General features: G+C 48.5%; 1 protein-coding gene across 3 annotated transcripts in view; it reads right to left on the bottom strand.

Moving 5' to 3' along the window:
- Positions 1–4245: 4245 nt before the first annotated feature.
- Positions 4246–12926, bottom strand: part of SEMA4C (semaphorin 4C) — a 62236-nt gene continuing 53555 nt past the window's right edge. For 2 of the 3 annotated variants that reach the window (XM_083753236.1, XM_083753235.1), the window contains exons 10-15: positions 11909–12053; positions 10108–10303; positions 9175–9290; positions 8377–8534; positions 7821–7891; positions 4246–6592 (exon numbers count right to left, since the gene is read on the bottom strand). In XM_083753236.1, the coding sequence (XP_083609362.1) occupies positions 5751–6592; positions 7821–7891; positions 8377–8534; positions 9175–9290; positions 10108–10303; positions 11909–12053 (1528 nt within the window). In that variant the 3' untranslated portion in view covers positions 4246–5750. The remainder of the gene's footprint in view (positions 6593–7820; positions 7892–8376; positions 8535–9174; positions 9291–10107; positions 10304–11908; positions 12054–12926) is intronic. The other variant, XR_014567563.1, reaches the window with a different exon arrangement.

Raw genomic sequence — 12926 nt, 5'->3', positions numbered from 1 at the left:
ATTCCCACCTAACGGAATTCCACCTCCCTCTCAAAATATAGATGAAACAAATCAACTAGTTTCAATGTGTGTGAAGCAGCTGTGAAATGCTTTGTGTCAGTTCAGTCCCTCTCTAGTTCACCCTGGGAAGACATCTGACATATTACAATTAAAAACGGGGGGGGGGGGGCACAGACAGAATACGTAGATAATCTCATCCTGGTCTGCTGCCCACAGCTTTGACACATGCAGAGACATCTCCCATCTTTCACACCCATAAAAAGAGGAGCATGTTGGGCAAAACAGTTTTAGCCCAGTCTTTACTGGTGGGATGTATTTAGAACATGGCAAGGGAGTTGTGTGTCGGCACAAAAGCGAGGGCAGGCAACGGGAAGCCATCTGTGCTCAAATCCTAATGGGGGAATGTGTGTGTGTGCTTGGGAGCCAGAATGCCTGCGTTCTTTTTCTTGCTCAGCTGAAGACAGTGATGAGAGGATGAAGTCTCTGTTTCCTCTATTGTTGTTTTCCTTTCGGGGTGGGGTGGGGGTGGGATTGGTTGCTGGGATGGGCCTCAGGCCTACCACATCCCCTGCCAATAATAGTCACTAGCCCTCCCCAACACCACTGGCACCGATGAGTGATGTGCCCCAAAACCTCTGGAGGGGACCAGTTTGGTGTTCAGTTCTCGAAAGAGGGAGCTGGGCCTCACCGGCCACGTGACCCCGAAGTGCACTGCTCTCTTTCCAAATTTGCTTCATGCTCCTGCCTGAAATCCAGCTGTTTCTTTTTAAGTGGACAGGATGGGCATAACACAGGAACTATCAAGGCAACCTAAGGCCATGGGAAAAGACTCTCTGCCAAAGTGAGACCTGCCCCCCACCCCTTGCAGACTGGGAAGAGTCAACTGAGCATTACCCATTTCCCATCCTTTGCCTGCAGACATATATAGATGGATGGGGCCTCTTTTATGCATCTGTTTCAAGAGTTCAAACCCTATAAAAAAACACACATCTCCAAACCCATTCCAATGTCACACTGTGACAGCTCTTATCTGGACCTTTTTGTGTCATTTCTATTGGGGCTGCCTCTATTCTTACACAAGTGAATCTTAGAAGACATATGGTTATTATTTATCTGTTAAGCGAGACCTGCAACGAAGTGTTGCAGTGTACCCTGACCTCCTAATGGGAGGGTTCCTGCTCAGGGATTCAGCCTGCCAGCCTTGCTCTCCACCAGGAAACTCCATTTGACGCCACCCAGCCCTCTGCTTTTCTTTTCCAGCTGACATTCAGCACTCTGTGGGTGCCGACCATACTCAGACCTTATTGAGCTGAGCTGGTTGAACTTTCTGATGGTAAAAGATGTTTGACAGTGGACTATCTCAGAAGAGGTGGACTCTCCTTCACTGGAGGTTTCTAAATGGAGGCTGGATGGCCTTCTGTCAGGGATCCCTTAGCTGGATTCCTGCATTGCAGAGGGTTGGACTAGATGACCTTTGGAATTTCTTCTAACTCAACAATTTTATGATTCTGTGTTTTTGGTTCTTTTGAACTTTACGTTTCTCCCAAGCATGCTGTTATCTCTCTCTTCTTTCTAAAGGGCTCTATTTTGAGGACAGCGCCATCAGCACTCAGCACCTGAGTGTGCTTTTAGAGAGTTTCCAGGTCTTGAAATAAAAAAAAATGACAGCTGGATGGGAGTGGGGCTGAGTCAGGAGGAGGAGCCCAGAACAGCTCTGGTGATGGAGCCACAGAGTCCAGCTCTTTTGTCGAGGTGCGGAAAAAGAGAGCACAGTGCTAAAGTGATCTATTAGTTTAAGACGAATCAGTGAAAAACTAAGGAATTAACCCAGCCTTGCCCCATACAGTACTAACATCCTTGCCACAAAGAGCTTACAATCCGTTCAGTCATTGCACACTCCCAGTTGCATCTGCCCATGAATGATTCTCAACTTAGGGGTTTTCCCCCACAAATCATTTTTAAAATCAATAAACAAAAAGGGAAGCAAGTAACCTGCTTATTCCACCCGGGGAAGTGATCTGGCCACAATGAAGGCTGTTCCGCTACGGCAAATGTGGCACTGCCCCACCATCCTGCCCGCCAGCTGACACCTGCCTGCCCTCTTCGGCCTCATTCACACCCTCCATTTAAAGCCCATGAAACAGGCATGGCTTTCCCCAAAGGATTCTGGGAGCTATAGTTTATTAAGGTGCTGAGAGTTGTTGGGAGTCTCCTACTCCCCTCCCAGAGTTCTCTGTGAAGAGGGATTGGTTGTAAACACTCTGCAACTCCCAGAGGGGAACAGGGGTCTCCAAACAACTCTCAGCACCCTTAGCAAACTACAGCTCCCAGAGTTCTTGGGAGGATGAATAGTGTGGCTCTGGAGCCACCTGTCATAGGCTTCCCTGCTGTCCATCTCGCCAGTGCCAACGGGCATCGGTCACTGCTGGATGCCAAATGCAACACCAAAGCAGGTTTGGTCACTGCCAGGAATCCACACTGCCCTGTGGTACAGATAGCAAATTTTTGATTCTGGACTTAATGGCTCTATGGGTAGCGTGCCTCGATTCATTTAGACAGTAGTGTCAGGCAGTAGTGCATTTTGTGTCCTCAGGTTGGCCTCTGCTATGAACTCACTAGTGGGGTCTGAGCTAAGCAACGATTGTGCCTCATCCTCCACAACTTGACAGTAATACAGATCTTCATTACAGGGGTGTTGCAAGGATCACAAAGCCTTTGACTTTATCTTCATTGCCAACTCTAGCAAAGCCTATGTAGGTTTAACTTCATTGCTCACAAAGATCCCTCCCCTCCCCTCTCTTCTCTTCGCTATTCCCCCTCTGTAAAAATGTAGATTTTAAGTTCTTTTGGTGGTGGAGAGCAGTCTATTTTTTGCTGAAGCACCATGTTAATTGATACACACAAAAACACTTTGCCTTACTCTTGGCAAAGAAGTTGTAAGTGCTATGAAAATAAGGAACTGAATGCTGAGATGCCAAAATAGGTCACAAGCTGGGGATGCACAGATATCTTGAGATTCCACGTTCCACTCCAGAAGCTTCCTTGCAAATCCTTTTTAAACACCCAATTTCATCTCTTCATTGCAAGGTTATTGTTAGCTGATTGCCTGATCTGCACCTCATGTGTAGCAGGGGGAAACTATGGATTATTTTCCCAGACTGGAAGCTAGAAGGGAATCAAGGCAGGATAAGTGGGGGAGGAGAAATCTGTTGCAACACACACCATTACTTCCATCCTTAACATATTTATAAATGCGTGTACAAATCAACAGGAGCAGGGAAGGCATTAAATTGGCAGTTGTGACAACAGAGCCCAGAGAGCTGCTTCCTGGGAGCTCTGGTTCTTTCCTCCAGGCTCTCCCACCCCACCCCTCTCCTCCCTGCTCGGCCCTCTGGAGTGCTGGGAACAGAGAAATGCCCTTTTATAGCCCTGCTGTTCTTTTTCCATGAGCTCACAAGCGAAAGGAAAAAGACTGGCAGGCTGTCACAAGGGCAGGCCCCGAAGATCGCGGGGAAAGAGGCCCAGTTGTCGGGAAAGCTAACGAAAGGACAGCGCAATATCCAGGAGTGGCCTCCAGAGGGCAGAAAAAGAAGAGTTTCTCCTGTCTGGGGCAATTCATCATCTGAGATGCATCATAGCCAGGAATAAAAATATTGCGGAAAACCAACTTTCACCAACCTAGCGCCCTCGAGATGTTTTGAACTACAGGTCTCTTCATTGCAAGAGATACACTGGGGTGTTGTCAAAAATATCTGGAGTTTGGCAAAGGTTAGCATAATCACACAGCAATTTGTCAGGGCTTCGTTTTCGAGAAGAGGCAATCAGAAACCGCCCACCACCATATCCCAATATATGGCCCTTATTCAGCCTTCCTCCCATGATGACGCCTTTGCCTCTCTCTTCTCTTCCAAATGCAATGTACAGAGCCAATGAAAACAATGTTAGCCATGCCATTTAACGTCCATGGGTCTACTCTTGAGCAGGGCTGGTCCTGGATACACACCACATTCACCTTATTTCCTCCCAATTTCCTTCTCTCTCCCATCTTGATTTAGATTGCAGTCTGCCTGGGACAAGGACCTCTTCTGCTCTGTAAAATGCAGTGTACACCCAATGAGGTTTTAACAATATTATCACTGCCGTCAATTATTATTAATAACATATAATGCACACTCTCCTCCTGAGAAGGCATGTTCTGCAATGGAAGAGAAGCCCCCACGCCCGATGAACACAGTACTCATCATGTTATTCTTATTCTCCATTTTATTATTAATATAAAAATATCCAGATATTTACATCAAATAAATATATTTCAGTAACAAATAAATTACACGAATTGCCTGGGGGAGGTGGGCAGGGCGAGCAAGAGACCCTTGTTATCAAGAGGCCCCTCTTATTATTTACATGGGGTTTTTCTTGGATTAAAAAAGGGTAAAAAGAGAGGAGGGGTGAAGTCAGCTGCTGGCAGTGGTGTGAGGCATGCAGGATTAGGGGAAGGGTCTGGCTGTGTTGGGGGCTTGGTTACCAGGCAGGGATACAGCCGGGGGGGGGGGGTATCTACACTGCATGCTCCTCATTCCCCAAAAAAGAAGGGAGGAAGCTCAGTTTAGTCACAGCAGTCAATTGCTTTGAAGGAAGAGGCATCTCTCTCTCTCTCTCTCTCTCTCTCTCTCTCTCTCTCACACACACACACACACACACACACACACACACACACACACACACAGGGGTTCTCTCTCTCCCTCCAGAAGCAAGTCTAACCATGGGGTAAGTAAAGGTGGTCACCACAGGTGGCACATCTGGAGGTGCCATGGGGAGGGCACCTCACAGACTGGGAAGGGTGTGATTTACTGGGGAGATCTCCTGCACAAGCCCCACTGAATTGAACATAAGCCTGGAAGGCTTTAGCAGGATGGGAGATTGCCACTCAAAACTTTCTGCCTTGACCTGACCACAATCCCTTAGGCAAACCCAGATTCTGCGCACCTTCCCTGGTGGTGCCACCCTTTGGCCCACCCCTTGACAAAAGGCAAAGCAGCCTCCAGCTCAGTTATTGCAAGTCTTCCCTGGAACTCAGTTCTTCCCTGCGCCACCTTCCCAACCCCTTTTCACTCTCACCAAGACATCTGAGCTTGAAGAGGCCCAGCCCCACACATGCAGGCCCCCCCTTTGTGGCATTACTCCCTGGGGTGGAGTGTTTCCTTCAGAGGCATGGGTGGGGGGCACAGACTCTCAGCTACCCTGGCCCAACTATTGCATTTGGCCGGTTGTTTCCTGGTTAGCCCAGCGGAAGTGGCAAACAGAACAGCATGGACCCAACAGCAGCTGTGTACTGGGAACGAGACTCTGCCCTGCCTTTTGCTGTCCACTCTGCCATCAGCCACAGAGCCGTTTCGGGGTGGGGGTGGGAGTGGGCAAGCCTGAATTACTGGGTCTGCCAGTCCAATGGTTAAGTCTCCAGTGAGGTTCAGGCTCACCATCGAAGGCAAAGGAAGAGTTGAACACACCTCCCACAAAGTCCTGGGGATTTCTCAGAAGGAAGCACGGCTGAAAACACTGAATGAGGCAGGAGCAGCCTGTAGTGGGGGCTTGGCAGTGTATAAAAACTGGGGGCCAAAGTGTCTGAAGGAAGTATTTAAATAGGATTTTCTTTTCTTAAAAAAAGAAGTAGAATCAGCCAGGGGCAGTGATCCCAGCCTAGTTTATGAGGTAGTTGAGGAATAATACACAGGCCCAGTCCAAGGCGCTGCTCATACGGACGACTCCTCAGGGTTTGAGTCAGGCAGCGCTTGCCTCTGCTTGAGCTTCCGGCGCAGCTCCTCGGCCAGGTCGCTGAAGTCTGGCCGCTCCTCGGCGCCCAGGTTGAGGCGGATGTAGCCGTTGGAGGAAGAGCCGCGGATGTTGCCCAGGTTGATGCGGTTGGGCGAATGGAGCGGGGGAGACTGCAGGGGCTGCCCGGGGATGCCGTTGGTGGTGGGAGAGGGTGTGGTGCCTCCGTTCTGGCACACGGCATGGCCGGGGACGATCTTCAGGGACCCGTCAGAGTAGTAGTAGCTGGCTGGGTCCCACAGCTTCTCGTCTGAGTCCGAGGTGGTGCTGGGAATGAAGGTGGGGCTCTTGGCCTCCTTGGGCAGCTCAATGGGGTAGACCAGGGTGCTCTCGATGGCCTTGGAGCCCTTCTCCAGCTCTTCCTTGAGCCTGCGCCGCAGGGACAGCACCACCAACAGAAGCACCAAGCACACGGCGGCCAGAGCGATCACAACCATCCACACCAGGCCCAGGTTCTCCAGAGGGGCTCGCGCTTCCAGAGACATGGCCGGGCCAGAGACCACGGTGACCACGTAGCTCTCGGACATCAGCTCATTGCGTTCCTCCAGCTGGACACACCTGTACAGCCCGCTGTGCTTCAGGCTGGTGCCCAAGATGATCAGTGCCTTGAGGTGGGCATCGTACAGGACCGAGTCCCGCTCCTCAGGCAACTCCTGCCCATTGAAGGTCCAGCGAGCCTGGGCCAGGTTGGAGGTTGGGCGGCAAGGCAGGACCAGGTCTGTGCCCACCATCACCGTGATGTTCTTGGGAATTACTTTGGTTCCTGCGGAGAGAAGGGAGAGGGTCAACAAAAGACGGGGCAAGACATCACGCCTAGACAGGGCTCCTTGCAGGATTTTCTTCCTTCCAAAGCAAAAGCACTGTGGAATCCCACATGCAGAAATGAAAAAACAGCAGAGTCTTTGTATATTGCATTTGTATCCTGTATGTCCCTCCCAAAAACCGAAAGAGTGGCTGAATTTCAGTAATTCTGCCCAGCCGCTATTTCCGGCAGACGAATCCCAGCTATGTCTGGGCAATTCTGGGTGTACGGTAGCCCTACTCAGTATAGTGTCACAGAATCATAGAACTGCAGAGCTGAAGGGACCACGAGGGGAATTAACCCCTGGCAATGCAGGAACCTTTTTGCCCAACGTGGGGCTCAAACCCAAGACCCTGAGATTAAGTGTCTCATGCTCGACTGACTTGAGCTATATTCAAAGCAATAAATTAACAATAACCAACCTGTTTAACGAATTCCAGCAGCAAAAAAAACCCACGTAGAACTAATCTAGCAAGAATGTGATATCACAGCACTTTAAATGTACTGTGTGAAAGTGACCCAGTATAGACATTCTGATCAGACAGCCTCTTGCCTAATTCTGTTCTCTTGTGCTTCAAATTATGTGCCCACAGGCTCCCACCACCATTTCTAGAAGGATTTGCAGACGGAGGACTCAATGTCATGTGAGCTTTGATCAAGAGGCAATTATGCCTCCTCCTTTTCATGGTCCAGCCACAGGTCCCAGGGCTGCCCTCAGACAAGCAACCAAATCTCCTTGCAGTGAGAGTCCGTGGGTTGCAAGATGCAGCACCCCAGGGAGGGCCCAGGGACAAATTCCTCACTTGGCTATGAGGCTCCCTGGGAGACCCCAGGCCTGATGCTTTTGCTTAGCCCAACCTACCTCACAGGGTTGCTGTGAGGATAAAAAGGAGATGTGTGGTGTGGAGACAACTGAGGACATTGCTCCAGAGTTACTGATGACAGCTGGAGTGTTTCCTTCACTTGGCATGAGGGATGAGTAAAACTCGATTTTGTGGCATTTCCTGTGAAGATGTTGGTTTGGAGTTGCAACTGAGCATTTGAAACACACAATCACCCTAGTTAAGCTTGTCTTGTCACTGAAGGACCACAATGCTGAAACCACCGGTCCCACAAAGAATATATATAAGAGGAGTCCACAGAGTAACCACAACACAACACTGCCTGAAAATTGCAGAGGAGGACTGACCTGATTTTGATGTGCGCAGGGGGCTGCAAATCCCAGGCTCCACTCCCAAATCCTGGAACAGCAGCGAGGTCCTAAAAGAGCCAAAAGCCAGTTCATCAGAAGATGTTTTGCCACAAAGAGAGAGGGAACAAAGCTAAGGAACAGCACCACAATACCAAGGAAAAGCTGGTGGTCACCTTTGTTTTAAAATTTGTCCATTGTCTGTTTTATTTATTTTTTTGTAAGCCACTTTGAGACATGTGTGAAAAACAGGATATAAATTATTTAAATAAAAGGCAACAGGACCATAAAACCAGAGTTGAGTGTATTCTGCATGCCTGTAAGTTCTTTTTGTGCAGGCATAGAGTTCTGACGCTCAGAAAGTGCAGAAGTTTCTAGGCCTGGTGGTTGAAGCTACTTAAGAGCATTCAGCAAAGGTCTGGACACAGAAGAGTAGCTGAACAAGATTCCCGAGAGTTGATGTCTCAGGGCGGACACAAGCAGACAACTGCTCTCCACATTTCCCTTCCTTGTCAAACCCTAACTCTTTTGCCACTTTCCAAGATGTGCCTCTTACCCATCATAGGCATCTATGCGAACACAGCGACTCCCATTCCACGTCCAGGCACAGTACGGGTCCTTAGCGAGGATGCAGTCAGAACAGCTGTGATACTTGCTGCAGTCGGCCACAGGAAGCTGGATAACTTGGGAGTTGGAGCCAACAAACAGCACCCTCTGGGGTGAGAGGGAAGAATATCAATACTGGAGCAGCATCTAGAGTCACACCACTTTGCTCCCACCTTAATCTTCAGATACCACTGAAAAAGTCAGTGCTGCCTCATTCCCTGGGTTGCTCTATTGCATGCTCTTGCTGCAGAGGCACAAACATCTCCTGCCAAACGTGGGGTGTTGTGGATCTAAGTTTACATACATTTGTCCAGGTTACTAGTCCTTATGGTTGCAGAGAACCATGCAGGCATTTTCTGATGCCATCTTAGCAAACCCCAAAGTACACAGGGGCTGACCCCAATCCTGTCGTGCTCAGTTTGGCTGCACTGCCCTCATTTCCTGACCAGCACATCCCACTATTCTCTCACCTCCAAAACACTACAGTTCCACCAATCCCTCATCAAAAAGACCCCTCGCTAACCCTCTGATGTCTGAATCCTGAAAGTAGAATTAGCCAAAGCAAAAGCAAGTGGTCTTAACTTGTAGAATCTCTTCTGAGCAAGGCTTTTTGGGGGGGCCTACACATCCGCACTGCCCATCATGTGGTGTGATCAGAGACATGCCTTGCGACTCCGCAAGGAAAGGAATTCTGCCTGCTGCCACCCCCCGTGTTTCCAACCCCAGCCCATGCAGGGACATATCTTACCTTCTGCAGGGACAACACTAGGCTCTTGACAGGCTGGGCATGCTCAAAGATCTGCAGCTCTTCGATCAGGTGGACACCCGATGGCAAGACCACGGCCTTGTGCAGCCAGCCATTATCTTCAGAAAATTCAAGAGAGGGAGGTCATGGCAAAGAAGCATCACAGGAAGGCGCTCTCTGGACCACCCTCCTCCAGAACTGCCCTAGGGACCACTGCCTCTGCCAGCTACCATATCATAGGAACCTAGAAAGCTGCCTTGAGGGAGGCCAGTAGGTCCACCTAGCTGACACTGCCGGTCAGCAGCTCTCTGGGATTCCAGGTCAGGAATCTTTCCTAGGCCTTCCTGGAGATGTCAGAGGTTGATCCTGGGACCTTCTACACGCAAGGCAGGTGCCTACCATTAAGCTACAGTCCTTCCTCAGGCCACTCCTTCCAAGAACCGCCCCAGCATCAAAACGGGAATTATGTTGTTCTCATCTAACTCAAGAGCGGGGCTCATGTGGGATTTCCATCCCCCAAACCCAGGAACAGGTTGCAGCACTAACTCTGTCTATCCGCAGAGGTGCTGCAACTGGACATACAGAGCCAGACCCCCTACACAATCTTCTCTGCCCGGCAGTGGAGTTTCAGTTTGTGGAGCAAGTACACCAGGGATGGGCAGCCTGTGGTCTTCCAGGTGTGGCTGGACTCCAACTCCCAACAGCCTCAGCCAACATGGTCATTGGCGAGGGGGGGCATGAGAGTTGGTAGTCCATCATCTTGAGGGCCACAGGTTCCCTATCCCTGGTCTACTCCGGCAGGCAGCAACACTTCAAGACCTCCTGCAGAGAAGCTTTGCCATTCTTCACTAACCAAGACCCTTGTATTTGATGTGCCAGAGGTTAAACTGGTACCTTCTACATGCAAAGAGTGCTCTGGGTCTTAGAATCCCATACCTGTGCCAATGTAGAGCAATTCATACGGTTTGCCATCCAAGCCATGAACCCGCTCCACCACCAGCTGGGTGAAGTTGGCCTCCTTCTTGACCAGCAAAGGCCGGTTGCCTTGGGGAGGGACCACCTTATCCATCAAGGGGTGCTTCTTTGCAAAGTTGAGCGTGTTGTCAGGCAGCTCCAGGGAGTTGGTGATGCACTGGAAGGAAGGGAAGATGCAGGGCTTAGCTCAGAGCTGAAAATGCTTTGACACAGATTAAGCCTTGGCTCTGCAAAAATGATTTTAATTTGACAGGACCCAGCCGTGATGGATGCAAAGCAGTCATGAAGAAGAGTGCTTCTGAGGGCGTACAGAAGGAGTGCCTTCCAGCTCCTATCAGCCCCATGCAGCACACTCAGGAGGGGAACTGCAGTTCAGCAGCAGCTGAAGAGCACCATATTGGCTGCTCCGGGTGTGCAGAGCACACTTTCCTCATGGCTAAATAAGAAGGCACCTGGAAAAGTAATGTGCACATGGGAAAAGACGCAAGGATTTGAAGCCAGGAAATGTAGCTTCCACAAGTAGACACGTATGACAGAGAGACAGCCAGAGAAAACACACCCAGAGAGATAATAATAGGATTGCAGAGTTGGAAATGACCACGAGGGACTCGGTGGAAGAAGACTGGAAAAAATTTAAACATTATTTACAGAAATACTGTAAAATTAACGAATGTTAGAAAAATGTTGGAATGAAGTTATATGGCTTTAGCAGAAATGTTATAAGGAATTAAGTACAAATAGATTTTTAATGTATTAAAGGGAAAAAATAAGGTTAAAATAAGTTAAGATAAATTACAGGACAGAAAACAGAGGAAGATGGAAAGGAATTGCTGAAACACTTAATTGAAGTGGAATACAAAAAGGGAGGTGTGAGGAGGTCGTGGAAACAAGTGAATGAAAGATAAGATACTGAAATTATTGGATGTGTTTTAAATTATGTTTGTTTTGTGTTGTTAATTCAATGTTTTAGTACTAGTGTAATGTAGTGTTTTTGTATTGTATTGTATTGTTTTGTTGAATTCTTTTTCTTTCTTTTATAGTCTTTAAACTGTTAATAAATATTATTTTTTAAAAAAGGAAATGACCACGAGGGTCATCTAGCTCAACCCCCTGCAATGCAGGAGTTTCTTGCCCAATGTGGGGCTTGAATCCACGAGCCTGAGATTTAAAGTCTCGTGCTCTACCAACTGAGCTATCCCAGCTGCCTATACTCTCAACTGTCAGCCCGATCATGCTTGGGCTTGGGGACCCGGATAAGAGGTGGACACAAAGCCCTGTGGCCCATTATCACAGAATCATCCCAGGATCACTGAGGTGGAAGGGCTCCCATGGGTCATCTAGTATGACCCACTGTGATGCAGGAATCACAACATCAGCTGGGTGGGGATTCACATAAGCTTGGGGACATGCCAAGTCTTCCGTGTAAGACCAGGGAAATTTCCACTGAGTTGCTCCATCATATACACATTTTCCACATGTGTGCCTACATTTTTCGTGTTGCTGCCACCTGCCCTGTGTAGTGGCAAGCGGTATCTACCACATGTGATAAAAAGTAAAGATACTCTGGAAGAATCTGGATATGGAGAAGCAATCTCAGGATTGTAAGCCAATCTGTCCAAGGGGAAACTGGGAGGGAAGGGAGTGATGGGTACACTTCTGCCCTCACAGACCAGAAGGGGGCAGCAGCTGGGCACCCCATCTCTCAGGGGGTGGGGCAGGCAAGCCACTCGGGATTCCCACTCTCCTCCCCAGAAGTACTTACTGCTCCAGGACGAGGGCTGGGCACTTGGTCCGAGTACCGAACCCACTTCTGAGCTACCTCGCTGTACTCCTTGTAGGGACCGTCAAACACTTTCTGCACCTCTTGAATCTGGTATTGACAGACGGCAGAAACATCCACATCTCCCCTGCAGGAAAGGAAGGGAGGGAGGCAGAAATACGTTTAGCGATAGAGAGCAACCAAGATTGGGAAGATTTTATTTTAAATAGTTACTCGCCCCCCCCCCAAAAAAAAACCGTAAGAAGTTGCAAACAAAAAAATGGTACTGAACTAGAAATATTTACAAATAAAAGAAAATATGTTCTAATGAAAACTACATATATGTTTGATATGACTGCCATAATTAAATCCTAAACTGATATGACAACACAGAAAAACAACCATACACTAGGCTTGCTTTTTATCTTGAAATTTGTTATTCCCCAAATAAACAAAGACCATTTTTCAAAGAACATATTTATTTTCTTGAATAGCTTCCAGAAAAACAAGTTAGAAAAAGAAATCAGCCATGTAGTGTCCTATATTTTGCTTAACCGTTCGGCGATTGTGGAGAATTTGTGCCATTTCCCCCCCCCCCCCCGCCCTTTGCTTTACAGATTCTACCAGCAGCCAGTAAATTGAACAATAATTCAAGATCAACTATTTCAACCTCCCCTTTCAGATATCGAGGTTGGGAAGTTTTTATTGCTGTTATATCAGGACAGGCTGAGGGAAAGAACAGGACTCCTGCAATTATTCCCATTTCATTGACTGTGTTATCCAACTATCAGGGTGACATCCTCTCTAACCACATCTTTCCTTTTGGCATTGGAAGGAAGTCTTTTTTTGGGGGGGGGGGGGGGTTGGAACACCATGAACAAAATCCAACATAAATCATGTAGATTAATTTAGGCAATTTTCTTTCCCCCATGTTGCGTGACTAGCACAGGTCCTGCTCATTGTGGGCAAATTAGTGTGTGTGCCCAAAAGGGACCTATAACACACTGAAGTTGTACCCGCC

The sequence above is a fragment of the Podarcis gaigeae genome (genome assembly GCF_964106915.1).
Source record: "Podarcis gaigeae genome assembly, chromosome: 8".
Taxonomy (NCBI): domain Eukaryota; kingdom Metazoa; phylum Chordata; class Lepidosauria; order Squamata; family Lacertidae; genus Podarcis; species Podarcis gaigeae.
The sequence above is the reverse complement of the archived record's forward strand: the minus strand, read 5'-3'. Positions and strand labels throughout refer to the sequence as shown.